The following is an 18,208-nucleotide window of genomic DNA, read 5'->3' as shown; positions in this document are numbered from 1 at the left end:
CCCAAGGCAATAACTAAGTTATTTCTGCTTCCAAAAAATCCCCAAAGTGCTTCTCCTCCCTTTCCTGGGAGTAGAAACAGAGCAATAACACATAAAATAACTAGCACTTGGCTGCTTTTCATGACATCCAAAACCTTCTGCCTGAGGCATCTAGTTAGGCTGAGTCAAGGTGTCCTGATCAGAAATCTGCTTACTGCAGCAGATCACACTTATGTTCAAACTCTAAAATATACTTATAGTGTACAGTTCTGCCCTCCATTTCCACAGGGATGCATTCCTGAACTTACCTGGGAAAGTAGAAAACAATGATAATATTAAACCATACTGAAATGAACAACTTCTGGTGGGTGTTACCATCATGTCACCATGGAGTACTGAGCAAATTCCTGGAGAAGAATTCTGCCTTTTTAGGAATTTTCTAGAACTTCCATGGGAACTTTATGATAACTTAAGGATAAGTTGTTGTTGTTTTTTTCATTTCAATAGAATCTATTATTGATTATTCTCTAGGAATTTGCTAGATCCTCCATTGTGACTTTGATTACTTCCAGCAGAAGCGTATTATAGAATTGCCTGGAAGCTTTAGAAAAGTCCTAGCGATAATTTATCTTATTGAATAAATGGAACTGCTGGTATCAATCCCTCAGGTACAGGAGTTGTACTATAGTTACAAGAGTTGCTTTCTGAACTGATGAAAGACATTTCCCTTAGCTCATGCTCCCCCCACCATCAATTTAGTGTGTTTTGTTTTCTGATTTTTGTTTGTGCATTAGAAAGAAAGACATCTTCAGTTGTTGTTGTTGCTGCTGCTGCTATGTGCTGTCAAGTTGACTTCAGTTTATGGTAACATTGTGAATGAGTGACTTCCAAAAGATCCTGTAATAAACAACCCTGCTCAGTCCTTCCAAACGTAAAATCATAGCTTCTTTGACTGAGTCAATCCATCTCTAAAACAACCTCCCTTATTTTTTTCAAATTGAGTTCCACTTTACTAACATTATTTACTAAGGCCTGAGTCCCCTCAGGGAGATAGGGTGGAATACAAATACAATTTATCATCATCATCATCTTTCCAATGAAAGATGGTGTTTCAGGATGTGTCCAAAGTACGATATCCTCAACTTACTGGCTATGATCTATAATGAATGTTCAGACTTCATTTGCTCTCAGGTAGATTTATTTGACTTTTTGGTGGCCCATTGTACCACTAGAGTTCTCCAGCAGCAGATTTGAAATGACAGTTGTGATTTTGAATTGTTTCATCATAGGGCCTTTTATCTTGAAAAGAGTAAGATCGGTCAATCCACTATGAAAAATCTGAAACATGCTAATCACAGGGAACATGACTTTCAGACGATAGGGGTCCAGGCCAGCAAGGATAACCAGGAATGAATGGACACAGGGGAGAGTGATTATCTTCACATCATGCTTGGGCAACTACAGAGTGCACAGGGATCATTTTCTCCATGCACCTACCCCCATGACAAACTGTGCAATGACATTTTTCTGCGCCAAGAGTGATATTTTTCACTTTTGGTAATGTTGACTAATTTTCACCTGAGTCTATGTGTTTGATTGCTTGCATGTTCAGAAGTTTGGTGACTTGGGGAATTCAGGACTGTGTGAGAAATAAGACACCACATTAACATCATGTGATTGGTGCTTTTGACCTGGTTTAAGGTTGAAAAATCACACAAAAATCAGCATAAAAATAAAACATGTGGGTGTTTCGGACTTTCAGGAGCCACAACCCCAAGGTCCTCAAGTGGTTCATCAATTGTTCCTTTTAGCTTTGCGTGGGAAGGACTTTGGGTCATCTAGTCAGACTGTCCTTATGCTTTTCAGTTTAGAAACCTTGATCAGAAAAATCCTGGACTGATGAGAATCTTTACATGTCTGAATTGATTCTGCACAAAATTCAGGTGTCATTGTTTTATGCATAAAACAGCATTTTCTGAAATTTCACTGCAACCTTTGAGAAGAAACTTTGAGGAATGGCATTCCTAGTTTATGGCATTTTTTCCTTTTAAAGATAAATTAATCAAATGTCTGTGAGCAGATGGTGATTTATATAATATTAGGTGATTCTCTGTATCAGAGTACTTGATCAGCTTGCATGTATTTTAATTTATTAACTTTAAACCGGCTTGCTTGGACCTCTGCCAATAACAAAGGATCTTAATCCAAGAAACAAAGGTTAATTTGCATTTAAGTAATTTTCTCTTCATCAGGCATAACCAGATTAACTCAGTCCTATGCTGGAGCTATCACAGAGTTTTATGGACTTAAGAGTATGTGACTCCACCAATATCACCTACTGGGTTTCCATGAACAAACCCTGTTCTTCACAAAGTATTTTCCTGGGAGTAATTCCCACTGTACCAGGTATTGGGAAAGTGGTTCTGCTCTGACCTCGATGTTAATTTTTGTAATCCCTGATGATGGTAAAGTCAGATCATCCTGAAAAATGATTCCCCCCCTCCCACCCAATAAACAGCCAAAAGAATCCGTACCCAGCTACAGATGTTGCCCACAGCTTCCCAAACTTCATTTAATGTAGTCTTAAAGGGTCTGGGACCATAAATTAGCCAAAATGGCAATTGGAAGTGGCATGATGTCATTACACCATGTGTTTTACTTCTGAGTAGTCTTGTATAAAATTACCTTTTTAAGTCTACAAGGGTATGGCACAGCTTGTCAGTGTAATGCAACTGAACACGCCTTGATTTCCAGGGTTCCCCACAAAAGCAATAAGCCACGGGTGTTAGGCTTGCTTAATATCCCAAAGTGTTCTTCCCAGGATAGATATTTATCAATAATCATGACCAGCTCAAGAATAAATTTGAAAAGTAATGTGTGAAATGCCATCTTAACGGTTGAATTGCTATGGGCTTGGGACTACTTCTTGGAATATATTTTTTGAACTATGGTGCACACATACCTGCGTAAAAAATAGCCATGCCTTGCTTTTAGTATGAGAAGTGCACTCATGCATGTGTTGAGGCTTTCCCTTTTATAATATGACATTGTCTGGATTTCAGAGAGATAAATCAAGATGTAATGTTTACTTGAATGTGACCTTCCTAAAAAAATACATTGGAATGCAAAAAGCTTCCTTTATGATCTGGTTAGCTTTCTTCATCTGCACTGGAATGAGTGGGAAATTGTAATGCCTCAGTTGCTATTGCCTTGAATCGCCCAGCATCCCTTAACATTGACTATGATTGAATCAATTGGAGTTGCTATCAACCCTTGCAAGCCCTCTCAAAATACTTTTGCAATTCCTTCCAAAATGTTTCTGAACCTGAGCGCCAGATCCACAGCCCAGCCAATAACCATAAAAATGCTCACTAGATTCATATTTCTCAGGGAAGTTAGGAACAACTCTGAAACTATTTTGGTTCCTTCTGGGGGAAACCAGTAATTATTAACAAACTTCTCTAAATATTGATATCCTCAAATCAGCCAGGATAATAATTGGTCTGGATAGCCACTGATATGGCACTCCCAGGAAGTGGTATTCTATTTGTTTTGTTTGCTTTCTTTTGCTTTATATTCCACCTTTATCCTGACTCAAGGCTGTTAACAACGAATTAAAAGTAATCACAATTAAAATCTCATTATACAATAGATTATAAAACAAATGAAGAATTCTTTTATAAGCATTTTTCCAGTGCCTTAAATATTGTGTGATCTAATTGAGAATGATTATTTGATTTATATTTATCAAACAATACCTTGTAATGTTTCAGCAAATTTCAAACTTTATATGGACATTTTGCCGGCCACATGACCTTGGAGGTGTCTACGGACAATGCCGACTCTTTGGCTTAGAAATGGAGATGAACACCAACCCCCAGAGTTGGACATGACAAGACTTAATGTCAGGGAAAACCTTTACCTTTAAAAAAAATTGTCTCTATATTTCTACAGTAATGTGTATTTCAAACTGGAGATGTGAAATTTGGGTTTATAAGCCACGCACAAGCCTGGATCTCCTATGGCCCTTGAAGTGTCCCACCTTCCTGAGATTCCTGAAGGTTCCAGAACACTTAATTTTTAGAACAATAGGGGTTTTCAGTCAAAAACTTGTTTGGGTGCTGTGAGTTTTCCAGGCTGTATGGCCATGTTCCAGAAGCATTCTCTCCTGATGCTTCACCCACATCTATGGCAGGCATCCTCAGGGGTTGTGAGGTCTGTTGGAAACTAGGCAAGTGAACAGAAAGGAGAAAACAATGAAAATGAACAAAATCTGTCTACCAGCATTAAAAAAAAAATCTAAAATCATGATGGTAAATAGAGAACAACACATAGAAAACAGAATTTCCAGGCATGAAACAATAAGGGCCAGCAAACACATCCCAACAAAGGATTCCCCCAGGCTGGAAGCAGCCAGACTTTGAAGCTGCAAGGCATTCAGTGCTAATCAAAATGTCCAATTGCAACATGCCTCAACTTGCCTCAAGCAGACAAGAGTTCTTTCTCTCATCCTGCACCTTCCACAGATATATAAACCCCACTTGCCTAGTTTCCAACAACTTCTGAGGATGGCTGCCATAAATGTGGGTGAAACGTCAGGGGAGAATGCTTCTGGAACATGGCCATACAGCCCGGAAAACTCACAGCAATCCAGTGATTCCGGCCATGAAAGTCTTTGACAACACAAAAACTTGCCTGTTTGGGACCTTTTCTGGCAACACCAAGGCTGTTTAGCTATAGGTGGAGGTATAAACGTGGGTGGAAGAATGAACTATCGGAGGCTGATGCACTTGACAAATATGGGACTAAAATATAAAATCCAGTGTACAATTAAATATTACTGTGATTAATACTCAGTGTATCTAAATTTCATGTGTAAAAATCATGTACTAGAGTGTGTTGACACAACTACATATTTTTTAAAAATCGATTTCAGAGAGAATCGACCTGGTTTAGCATTCTTCCTCTGATTGAGCTAAATTTTTTATAAACAGGGCTTTTTAAAAAAAGAATTCAGATGTCTTCTTACTTGTGGGCTGAATTGGCACAGAACTAGGAAGCCTCAATGACTGTTTAACCATTCAATCAGAATTAGACATGTGGAAAGGATTAAAATGCTACCATGGGGGGGGGGGGGGAGCAACTATCAATGGAAATATGTACAAATGTTAAGAGAAAAGAAAGTTATGCCAGCAGATGTTGCAAGAAATAACAGTCATTCCTCGCTGCTATGGCATGTAATAGGTAATACTTGCAGCTCAGAACTATCACAAAAGTCAAGTATTCTGAAAGGAGTGTCCTGCAAATAACGAAGAGGACATTTAGAGTTGACATGGCGCAGATGAAAACCAGGGCAGGAATATTGGAGTGCAATCAAAATAACAAAAAAAATTATTAATGAGGAAGAACACACATTTTGCTTTTGCCAGAGTTATCTGGGGAAAGCAAAACTTTTCCCAGGAGCTAGTTGGTTCTAAGCAACTTTTGAATTTTGAACTCACTTTCCAGTAATTGAAATAAGTCAAGGATAAAGGGGGAAAGTGAGAGGCAGGGAGATTTTATACTGGGGTATTTTAAAATCACTTCTGAAAATGGAATAAGAGAGGATTAAACATGATTGTTCTTGCCAGATCAGGATAGCTAGAGGGTATGCTTAAGCTCATGCTTACTGTATGTACTCATGTATAAGTCTATTTAATTATTTATTTATTTACCCTCTTTATACCCCGGCTTTCTCTACCCTGAAGGGGACTCAAGGAGGCTTACATGTGACAATTATTCAATGCCTTAACACATACAAAATTAAGCTTAAAATAGATTGAGTTAAAATTAATACATATTAACAGGGGTTCTCAACCTGTGGATCCCCAGGTGTTTTGGCCTACAACTCCCAGAAATCCCAGTCAGTTTGCCAGCTGTTAGAATTTGTGGGAGTTGAAGGCCAAAACATCTGGAGACCCACAGGTCGAGAACCATTGCCCTAGGAGAACCTAAAAGAAGCACTCTATTCTCTCCACTGTGGCAGCTTTTCTGTTGTTTTTGAATGCCTGAGCAGCAAAATGGTGGCTGGGGCACCAAAGAGAATCTGGCTAGAGGCCAGTGGTGGCATCATCCCCTGTTGGTGGATTGATCCTTGACTTATCTACAGGCCATATTAAAATATAATTTTGGCCCCAAAACCTGCCAGGTCACATTATATGTAATAGTTTGTGGTGTTTGCTTGGCGCTGTTAGCAAGTTATTTGGGAGGAAAACCAAACAACCTTTTTCTACCCTGTTTTATATGCAAGTATATGCAGTATTTAAAAAAAACACAATTTCACAAGCTGTGTCCCAGAAATCAGTAATAAAGCAAACAGTATCCTTCAAACCTAGAAAAGTCCAGCAATTTTAAAAATATTTCTTGAAGCAATTCCCTCTTTCCCAATCTGTTGCCATTTGTGGTATCTGCATATTCTCAAGTCTTTCTATCACTGCAATGTACTTGATTTGTCCTTCTGAACCAGATAATGCTGGTGCGATAAACTCATCCTCATACTGTTACAGAACCAGTGAAGAGAAATATCTTTAGAAACAGAACGAGGTGGGCATGCCAACTGAAATATTATGATTGCCTAAACCCTGTTCTCAGTGAGAAACTAATTGCAAAACATCACAGATACAATGTGGTGTCTGCTAGTTACGGAACAGAAAGTGTGATCTTGTGCCAAAATGGTTTCTTGGAGGAAAGGTTATTTGGCCCAGGCTGAGTTTCTGAATGTAGCGCAGATGCCATCATGCGCTCGGTCAAGCTGTTTGATGAGAACTCATTAAAAGGCTGGCACGGGATATAAAAAATAAATAAAAGATGATCTGTATGATTTTAGCCTTTTGTTCCATGAGGTTCATGGGAGGAACAGTGTTCTAAAACAATGAGATACCGGTGATGTTCTAGGACTAGTTTCCTGTCACCTATATTCCTGCAAATAATGTCTTGGGGAACGATTGTTTAAAGCAAAAATGGAGAACTATGAGGTCTCCTGAACAACAGTTGCAAGTATACCTGCCCATTAGCTATAGTAGGTAGGACTCATCAGAACCGAAGTGAGCCACTGGTTCAATAGGATACATAAACAAGTGGAAGAGAAATCGGGCTGCATGTGGGATCTCTGTTCCTAACTTCCCTGCCTTCCTGGTGTTGAACACAGAAGTCAGAAGAGAACTTCTGCTGGCATTTTGTTGAACATAAGTATAATATTTTGAGAAGTCAGGAGTTCTGAGAAAGGGTTGAAAATGGCATGCCTCTTGCATGCTCTTCTTTACCCTGAGTAGTCATGATGTTCGTATATAGGCTTAATTTTCTCTTCAGATTTTATACACAATGGCTTAGCTAGATCTAGCGATTTCATTTAAACTTTGTCCCACTTTTTGTAGGAGGAGGGCTTCCACCTCTCTCAGGAACCCAAGTGTATTGCGGTTGTATGTAATGGGAGACTAAGAGTGTGAGAAAGATCGGGGGTCCCACCCTTTGTTTGAAGAAAGCAAAACCCCAAGAAACCCCTTCTGTTTGAGGCCTATTATATTGAGTTTTCATTATCCACATGGCAGAGGAAACACTTTTAGACATGCATGCCAGAATTTATGCCATTCCTCTGCTAAAGGAAGAGGGAAAAACTCACAGGTACATGGAAGATGTCCATATAGGAAAAGAAGACAGGATCTTGTAGTTTTTCTGTAAAGGACAGAATTTCAGTGGGTGCGTTGAAATTAGTTTTTGAGAACTTTGTTCCACATTGTGTTATATGAAAATCATGTCTGGAATAATTATTTGAAATGAGGTGAACCTTTTAAACAGCTTTAGCTGAGCCATCATTTTTCCATAATGGTTCAAAACCAAAAGATACCAGAATGGAGACATTTAATTTTTTTCCAATGATTGTATCTACTGTTATTTAAAAAGTGTTCTTATCCATGAATGAATGGTGCCATATCCCAGCTGATTTTGAACGTTAAGTAGGGTCAGTTCTGGTTAGTACTTTGATAGAGGACTACCATAGAATATTAGATGCTATGGGCTATATTGCAAAGGAAGCAATAGCAAACCACTTCTGAATAGTCCTTGCCTAAGGAAACATTATTAAATTCAGGAGGTCACCATAACTTGACAGATGACTTGAAGGTACAGTCGCATACCTTTTCCAGGTAATCAAATCCTTCTGTAAATATTACTTTGAAAATATTGAACAAAGTCTGAGACACACCCCAGACTTTGGAGAGTGTATCATGTGTTCCTTTCACCACTCCCTGGCAAATATGTACTCATTATTTTACATTTCTGCTTTAGTATGAAGGTTAGTGTCCCTGTCATCCTGTCCTCTCCACTGTTTCTTCAGAACTGTTCTGTGTACTCTATAAATTACAAAGCATCAAGATAGCATCATTATCAAACCTTGAAATTTATTCCACCATTTCTGATACTTATGGTATACTTTTAGTAAGAACTGATTGTTACTCATCATTTTTATTCCATGTTTCCACAACCTCTTGAAAGTACAAAGTGAAAACCAAAAAGATACCCCAAAAATCAGCAACAAATATGCTTACTTGTTTTATTGAGTGTAACAAAATGTATTACATGAATGCAAATGCTCCAAGGCTATCTCTCTTGCTCTGTTTCTGCTCTGCGTGATCTCCAAAATCCAGGCTTCTTAGGTCCTATTTAAATTATAGGGGAAAGAGTGGGCTTAAATAGGCATGCTCAAAATCTCTTATGAGCTTCTTAAAAGGATTCCTGATTCTGTTAATTTTAATTTTAACACTTGTCAACTTACATTCGACTTCTGAAGCCTAGCTCTGCTATAGTTTAATGATGTCATTTTCAGGTCTTATCCCTCCAGTTTCCCACTGTACCAATACATTGTTATTCAATGTGACTGTTTTTGTAGCAAGTAAGGCTATGTGAAAAAGAGATACTGATTGATTGATGAATGAATGCATGGATACATGAATGGGTAACCAAGTATATTTTAAGTTGGTGTGGGAAAGTAATTATGCCAAGGACCAGTACTATATTTATCTCATTGGCAACTATTGTTGTGGTGCCCTTCATTTTCGACCTATGGCAACCCTAAAGTGAACTTATCACAAAGTTTTCTGGACCTGAAAGTATGTGATTTGCGCTAATTCACACAGTGGTTTTCCATGCTGGGAATCAAATCCTGGTCTTTAGAGTTTACAGTCTAATGTTCAAAACACTGCACCTGGTCATGAGCAACAGTTGTTACTTTCTTTTCTGGAAACTCTCCAAGTACGAGTACTTTGAGTGTTGCTGATACAGATTATCTCCTTTTCTTGCTGAAGGATGCCACTTCTATTACTGTAGGGAGAGCTTTTGCCAGTTAGGGCAGCCTTGTTCAGCATCTGATCCTGAAATAATATTGTAATACAGTTTTCATCCCAATCAGTGAGCATGGCCAATGGCCAGTGCTATTAGAATTTTTAGTCCCAACAACTTCTTGATGTACAGTAATGAACCAGAGGTACACTTTGACTTGGTGTAAGGCAGTTCCATACGTTCTTCTTCCAAGACCAGGTGTCAGTCTCTTTTTAAAAATGTGTGCATGTTAATCTGTTCAGATACTGAAGGGTTTGAACAGTTAGTTTAATTATCCTGAATTAAAGGTAAAACATCCTAGGTCAAAGGCTGTGTTCTTGTTGGTAAGTTTAATACCTGGATTAGAAATTCAGGACCATAACTCTGTTTGGAATTTAGACCTGCAGGAATTAAAATTGAGTAGTTCTGTAATGTCTGTATCCAGTAAAGGGCTGCAATTATGTTGTTACATAGAGGAACCAGCTGTAGAAGTCGTGTATCTTTACTATGAGAAGATCCAGTGGTCTATACTACTTCCCTATATTTCTAGAGTTACAGTGTATGGAAATGTAATAACATCAGTGGTTTGACAATGGTTTATTGATGGATTCAGATTCCAAATCATGTAGGAACCCTGTTTTATCCACAGTCAACTTCAGTTAGACCCCACAGAGAGATTTGTCCTCCAGAAGGGTGGTACCAAAAGGGAAACAGGAGGTGATCCTGCATCCTGCTTATAATGCATTTCAAATTGGAACAGCTAGACTTGCACTAGCTCCCAGAACAGGGATGCAAAACAAATTGAATTCAGCAATAACTGTACTTGACAGCTTATAAGCTCATTACTCTTACACAGCATAATAGAACAATTCCATAGGAAGTAAGTGATTGTTCTCGGTTAAACATACTGTGCCAACAAAAAAAACTTATTTAACTTCCCTTACATCATTGCTTCAAAGAAAAATATTGATGTTGTTCAGGACTGTGGTTTGTTTATCACATCTGTGTCACATGAACTCCTAAATAAACACATGTCAACTCTTTACAGGAAGAAAATGAAATCCCTGCCAGCGTCTTTGTCAAAGAACCTGTTGCCAGCATTACTGATGGGAAGGAAGGGTCTGTTGATGAGAATAAAACTCTGGAGGAAACTATGCACACTGTAGAGTTGTCCTCAGAGGATGAAGCTCCCCATGATGAAGGTGCAGAAGACAGCTTGGATGAAAAATTAGAGGAGTCCAGGGCTGAGAAGATCAAGAGGTCAAGCCTCAAGAAGGTGGACAGCCTGAAGAAAGCATTTTCCCGGCAAAATATTGAGAAGAAGATGAACAAGTTTGGCACCAAGATTGTGTCAGTTGAGCGGAGAGAGAAGATTAAGAAGTCTCTCACCCCTAACCACCAGAAATCATCTTCATCAAAGAGTTCATCTTTCAAGGTTTCTCCCCTTACATTCAATGTGAAGAAAGTTCGAGATGGAGACACTTCCATGGAGGTGGAAGACAAGGCAGCAGAAGTTACTGGCAGTGAGCACACGGCAAACGACGAAGAGACCTCCTTCACTGAGATCCACTCTGACCTGGCCTCTCACACGCCTCCAGCTGAAGAGGGGAAAGCCTTGGCCGACTCGCTGGAAAAAGAAACAGGAAGTGAAGGAGAAGCAGCAGTGAACAACAACATTGAGCTTGCGATTGTTGAAGAAGGTGACAACTATAGGCCCTCGTTAGAAACCAGGCAGGAACATTATGACGAAAGGCACAAACCGACCAGAGGTGAAATGGAACAATTGGATGAAGAATCGAGCCGACCAGCTGTCCTCCATGTAGACCAAACAGCATAAATCATCTGGGCCCCTTTTATGTTTCTCTATATTCATGCATTTTTAGCTACAGCAATAACCTGGGTGTAAGTCTGTTACACATTAAGCTAGGGGTAATAGCAAGTTAAGGTGAAGTTGCTGCTGTTTTTAAGATTTCTACACATGTCTAATTTCATGACATTAGAACTGAACTCCACAGTGAAAAAGTGAGGCCTGATACCCAAGGTAATTTAGAGTTAAGTCTGTTGACATTTTGTAGACAACATCAACCACCATGCTTAGTGCCTGCAACTCCTCCAACTATTTCTATTCTTAGGTAAGAGTTGTTGCAGTTAATTGTATCTCCGGATGCTAGAGGGAGAGCTGCAACACATTGTTTAAAAGAACCTGCAGAGAAAGTTAGGGCAATTGAGGAAGAGCATAACTAACTATCTTACATATTTAATCACTTTAGCATTCATTAAACTCCCTCTGCCCCCAAGAATCTTGGGAATTGCAGTTCACGGAGGTGCTGAGAGTTCTCAGAGATCCTTAGCTCCCACTCCAATGAACTTCAGCTATGAAGTTCTCTAGGGAGAAACAATGTGTGTTCAACTAAGGCTAAACCAGGGGTACAGCTTTTATCTTACATTTTATCAGCACCCCTTGCTGTTTGTTCATTCAGATACACATTTCCAGTGTCTTTTTTTCCTTCCTGAACACATGCTGCCCAGAAAGAATGAACCTGGGACAGAGGGTGAGCCTACATTAAAAAGGACACTTCGATAGATCCAGCTTTACCTTCTGATCCCAAGAAATAATCTGTATGAGAGGGAACAGTGGAATACTTGCTGTGCCCTCTTTGCCAGTTAACTAGTTGCTCCTCTATTCCCAAAACCACATACCATAGCTTGTACACTATGTGCTATTCCCTTCTTGTGTCTTTTTTGGTTGTTTTTTGGCAGTTTTAGCTACTTCCATCCCAATGAAACAGTCACACTTGGGTTCCTTGGGTTAAGTTTTTTGATACTGTATTGCTCCCACGATGTGTCCCCCCCACCTTTAAGTATGAACCTTGTTGAACAGAGGTGGAAATTCTGTTGCCTTCCAGGTGTTGTTGGACTCCCGGTCCCAATATCCTATTGGCTAGGGTTAATGGGAGTAGCAGTCCATGCCTGATAAGCAGCAGAATTTGCACTCTTGCTGTATGACAAGAGCTACAGGATAAATAATTGAAAACTAGCCCTTCCACCTACCCCCTAGTGTTATACAAGCACTTGTTGGATGAGGATGTGTACATTTACCAGGTAGAAATGATGCAGAAGGGCACTGCATTGTGGGATCAAAAAGTAATAAAAGGATCACACCATTGTCGCTTTAACATTCATTTAGTAACTACTGTGACAGAGCAATTAGCTTATGTGATTGTTAGCTGAAGGACCATATTAATCATTGCTTTATTAGTCCTTCCAATATTGTGTCCATTCTTCTTAGGTGCATGTCTTGTTTTATTTTGTCTTTTAAAAAAAATCTGACATTATTAGAACTACAGTGCAGTCCTATAGTAAGTACTCATTGAGTACAACAGGACTAATCCCAAGTGAAAGAGTTGTGCCTCAGTAAAAAGGGATCAGTGATGGATGGTCTAGTGAGGATCATTTCCACATGCCCCCAGGATCAATTTGAGCAAATATTTTTATTTTTCTTATTTTGAATGGGAGTAGTAGCTGACAGTCTTTCAAGATCTCCAGTCCCCTAGTCACCCACAGTTGTCCTCTCCTAGCTTGATACTTAATGTTTATGACACTAAACATCTTCAAGATACATGCCTTGCCTCTGAGTCTGAATTATAGATATTTTAGCCTAGGCAAGTTATTCATGGATAGTGATGGAAAACTGCAGATCCATTACTGTTGATGTCCAATCAGCCCAAATCTTTATGGCCAGTGATCAGACATGATGGGAAGTGCATCATGAACAGTTGAAATCCTATGGATTCCTCAGCACTGACCTCAGATAAAGAGCCCTGAGAAACCTAACGGTGAGAATTAGATATCTGTCTTGAATATCTGTGCTCCTTAGAAATATTCTGGTGCAGGTAGGAAGATATCTTGAGAATGTGTTTCTCTTGCAGAAGTTGGGCTGTTGTCTTTTGTGTCTATGACCCCATTCCCACAAGGAAACTACTATGAGCACAATGATAAGTGGGAGATGGGAGGTGCTTTTAATTGAGAAAACAACCTGTCAGTTTGTATAGTATGACACTCTTATCTAGAGATTCCATATCCATGGTTTCATTTACCCATGTTCCAAAAAGGATTTCCTCTCAGAAGTGTTTATGGACCTCTCTAGGTTCTCCAGTGCTTTTCTATGCTATGCTCTGGCCCAAGTATAGTCAAAATATTGGGTTCACTGTAATCCATAGTTTCAGGTATCCATGGGAGGATCTTGGAACATATCCTCCTCAGATACAGGAGTTGTATTGTATAAACGTAGCACTGTCTATATATGCTCTCTAGCTGAGTTTGCTTTTTTGTCCCAAGTATGCTGATAATGTATATACACATACATACATACACACACACACACATATATATATTATATTATATTTTAAGAGAGAGAAGTTTTTAAGAGAGAACAGTTCCTTACTCAAAACAATTATGTTTAAATGGCAAAAGGGAGATATATATTGTAATCTAAGCAGTCTGTAGAAATAATTATCAAATAGAGTCTTCTATGCAACCAACTACTGTATTTAAGAGTGCAATGTGAGAAACAAGTTGGAATATTGCAATATAACTGAAGAAAGAGAATATATGATTTCAAAGACAGAAGAGGAAAGAATTGAACAGTAATGACTTTGAAGCAATAACAAATGACGTATTTTGGAAGGATGTTTTTTTTTTCTTTTGTACCTGTATAATGTTACTGACAAGGGTGTTTTGAGAAATATATCAGTAGATTATTTGGATGCATATATTACAGAGGATGAGGATAATATTGCAAGAAAGTGCTGTGCAGTTTAGCCACCTTGATTTTCACGGGACCAGAGTGTACATAACTGCAGTGGCCACTGTCCAAAATATGGAGAATGGTGGAAAATATTGGGGAATGTTTATGATCCTTCACACATCTGGTCAGTGTTCAACAATATGAAATAACACTAGTGAATGCTGACCATGAGTTAACAAGCCAGTGAATTTTAAAAACCTCCCTATTTAGGGACATGCACCACAAATGTGTGAAGAAACATTTGTAGCTTTCCCACCCTTTTTTTTTACCATTTCCACATTTTGTACATTCAGTGTAATTTATATTCAGATGGAAATATAAAAACAATTTTAAAGCATGCAGAATGCTTTCTTCTTGAGCTAGTGAAGTCAGAAGATTTTATAATTTGTTGTGTGTATTTTTTTTAATTATGTGCTTTGAGTTATAAAGGGCAATAAACACAACCCACCAAGAATTTATCCTGCACCGATTCAGCATATAATTTGCTTGTTCACAATGTTGATGCATTTCAGGAGGGCTGGGAAATGGAAAAGTTGATCCCCAATCTTTTCCATCTTTCAATATGTACCGGACTTCAAAGTAGACAGCGTTGAATTCTCTACAAATACGATACTTTACAATCAAAAGCTGGACAATTCAGAAATGAAACCACATTCCTGCTGCAATTGAATTATCTTTGAAACCTTAATTCCATTAATCACAAAGGTCAACCATCAACAAATATGCAATTACTTGACAATCTTATTTTATTTGTATGCAATTTTTTACTCTTTTAACATGGATAAACCTACTTTTTACATAACATTGCATTAAAGCCTTGCTTTTTTACCCCAAGATATGTTTAGAACTGCAAGTTAAGAAAACTGTATTAGAAATATATATATATCTGTGACAGAGAGCCGTGCCATGCAGTGAGCTTCCTACTACCTATACCTGTTACTAGACGTTTGATCAGAATTGATTTCTAAGCAGATCTATTGATTGTTAAACTTTTTCTGATAAAAATATATCAAGATTGTGAGAGTTGCCATCAGAAGGGGGAAAACTGTGATTATAATCCACACATTCATCTTAATTTGAATTAACAACTGTGCCTGTTACTAACTGCAGATATGATCAAGCCAATAAACATGAAATTAAGTGAAGTGACAGTTGTCTGAGCAAACTTATTGCATAACATAGCAAAGAAAGGCTCTTGTTGGTAACTATGCTGGTATAAGGACTTTGTCACACAGAGGTCAAAACCTGGACAGTAGCAGGATTGTAACCTTTGGTGTCTTTGTCACATGATGTCACATAACCCAGCACTTCACAATTGTTATAGCATTCAGCTAGATGTGTAGCTTCACACTGCCAAGTGTCGCAGTTGTGCAACACCAGAAACTGCAATCTCCCATCATAATGTCGGTAAGTAGCCACTATCCCACATCAACAGAATGCTGCATGATAGTGAATAATGTCCTAAATCTCAATTGTGCCCCCATGTACACTTTGAATGATGTTACACAAAAAGTTATCCTTTACCTCTACCTCCTGAAACATAATCACCCCCAACGTAGAAGAGACAATGGCACCTGGTCAGTGGCTGGGAGAATGGAATCGTGCTGGAAGTCCCCAAACTGCCTTTACATATCAAGAAAGCATGAAGTTGGTATGGTACCAACTTTGCTCTGGCTACAAGAACCATTACATACTGATGGTTATGTTTTTTGAATTCTACCCTCATCAAGAAAGAAGGAAAAGCAAGGGAGCTGCCTCAGACCCACCTGTCAACAGTGAAAATACCTGCAGGAACCTAGACTCGGCCACTATTCTTGCAGAATGGAGGCCTAAATATAGTCTGGAATTGCACATGTTTTCACATGTTGATTATTGTGTTTATGGCTATCAGGATGTTAATTAATAGGATCACAATTGGCTAGGGGTGGGTTTGCCCTCTTGTTCCTTGCTGTGGTGCTGAAAAACCTTCCCAATTCAAATATCGGTGTCATAGATGTCCAGTTTGAGCAAATTGTTCTTGCTGCTGTTATCACATATCGAAGAAATAGAATCTTTGTCCATAATTCTCAACAAAACATTTCTGGTGACATTGTAAAATCTATCTTTATTTTATTTTTTCACATGTAAATCTTACGACCTCCTCACACAGGAAAAAATAAGTGTCCTAGGAGCCCCGGTGGCGAAGTGTGTTAAAGCACTGAGCTGCTGAACTTGCAGACCGAAAGATCGCAGGTTCAAATCCCGGGAGTGGAGTGAGCGCCCACAGTTAGCTCCAGCTTCTGCCAACCTAGCAGTTCGAAAACATGCAAATGTGAGTAGATCAATAGGTACCGCTCCGGTGGGAAGGTAACGGTGCTCCATGCAGTAATGCCGGCCACATGACCTTGGAGGTGTCTACGGACAACGGCAGCTCTTCGGCTTAGAAATGGAGATGAGCACCAACCCCCAGAGTCAGACATGACTGGACTTAACGTCAGGGGAAACCTTTACCTAGGAGCCCTATGCCACCCATCAGACAACGTAAGCTGACTTCTGGCAGGGCTCAGTGGGTGAACTGGGGTGGCAGTGTGGTAGGACGCTGCTTCCAATATGGTAGCCTTCCCATGTTCCATTAGGAACAACGAGGCTACTGCAGGATTAAGCCAGGCAATGATGCTTTCCCAAGAGTGCTGGGGAAGTGTTTGCTGCCAGCTGGGGGGCAAGGATTGCCTTTACCCACTGGGATTATCTTTACCTACTTTGGTTCCCACTTTCCCAGGCCACTGTGATCCCCACGAATGACAGACCTGGACCACACTTGGAATACAGGACTCCCCCCCCCCCCCCCACAATGACCCACTTTGCATCCTGGTGCGGTTTGGGAGAGGATGGATCACAGACAATGGAATTTGGAATCCTTTCACCCACTTCCACAGACTACTGCAACCTCCACGAATAACGGACCTGAACCAAACTTGGGACACAGACCAACCCCCCCCCCCCCCCATCCTGGTGGGATTTGGGGAGGATGGACTACAGATGATGGAATTTGCAGTACCTTCATCCACATTTAGACACTATTGCAAAAATCATCAGCCATGGATATGGACCAAACTTGACACGCAGCCCCCCTCCCCCCCCCCCCCCCCCCCCACACACACTTTACATCCTGATGTTGTTTATGGGAGGATGGACCACAGACAATGGGATTTGGAATCCCTTCACCCACTTCCACAGACCACTGCAACCCCCATGAATGATGGACCTAAACCAAACTTGGGACACATACCCCCCCCCCAAATCCCGGTGAGGTTTGGGGGAGGATGGACTACAGAGGATGGGATTTGCAGTACCTTCATCTACATTTAGACACTACTGCAAAAATCATCAGCTATGGATATGGACCCCACTTTACATCCTGGTGATGTTTGGGCAAGGTTGGACCAGGGACGATGGGATTTACAGTACCTTCATTTACATCCAGAGACTACTGCAAACCACATCGGCCATAAATTTACACCAATTTATAATGGGTGCATTCATAACATCCAAGAACAAACAATGCCTTTCTCAAATCCCCGGGAATCACCGGGTACCCAATCTAGTCAAGAATAATTTTAAGTATTGTTTCCATCCCTACCTCCAAGTCCCATATTCAAATTCCTGCTCAGGTATGAAAATCACTTGGTCCCTTTGGATGAATCTCAAGATGTGTAGAATTTATGCAGTTTGATACCACTAACTGCCATTGCTCAACACTATGGGATCATGGGAGTTGTAGTTTGGTGAGGCAACAGCACTCTTTGGCAGAGAAAGCTAAAGACCTTGTCAAACTACAATTTTCAGAATTCTAAAGCATTGAACCATGGTAATTAAATAGTATCAAACCACATAAATTCTACAGTGTAGATACACCTTGAGAGCAATGTATCTTATGTGGATAAAATGAGAGGGGAGAACTAAATATATGCAACCTGAAGTGCCTTGAAGGAATGGAAATCAATAAGGAGGCTTCATGACGCACTCATCCACTACTATAGTCACTCCTATTCGCATACTGTCAGTAGGTCGGAGCCTTTGCAGTTAAGTCAC

At 39.7% G+C, this 18,208-nt stretch overlaps 1 protein-coding gene across 1 annotated transcript in view; it reads left to right on the top strand.

The window, feature by feature from the left end:
* Nucleotides 1–15,282, top strand: part of cavin2 (caveolae associated protein 2) — a 41,780-nt gene extending 26,498 nt beyond the window's left edge. Inside the window, exon 2 of the mRNA XM_003217425.4 lies at nt 10,379–15,282. Within this exon, the coding sequence (XP_003217473.2) occupies nt 10,379–11,167 (789 nt within the window). The 3' untranslated portion in view covers nt 11,168–15,282. The remainder of the gene's footprint in view (nt 1–10,378) is intronic.
* The last annotated feature ends 2,926 nt before the right edge of the window (nt 15,283–18,208 follow it).

The sequence above is a fragment of the Anolis carolinensis genome, chromosome 1 (genome assembly GCF_035594765.1).
Source record: "Anolis carolinensis isolate JA03-04 chromosome 1, rAnoCar3.1.pri, whole genome shotgun sequence".
In the NCBI taxonomy this organism is placed as follows: Eukaryota; Metazoa; Chordata; class Lepidosauria; order Squamata; family Dactyloidae; genus Anolis; species Anolis carolinensis.
The sequence above is the reverse complement of the archived record's forward strand: the minus strand, read 5'-3'. Positions and strand labels throughout refer to the sequence as shown.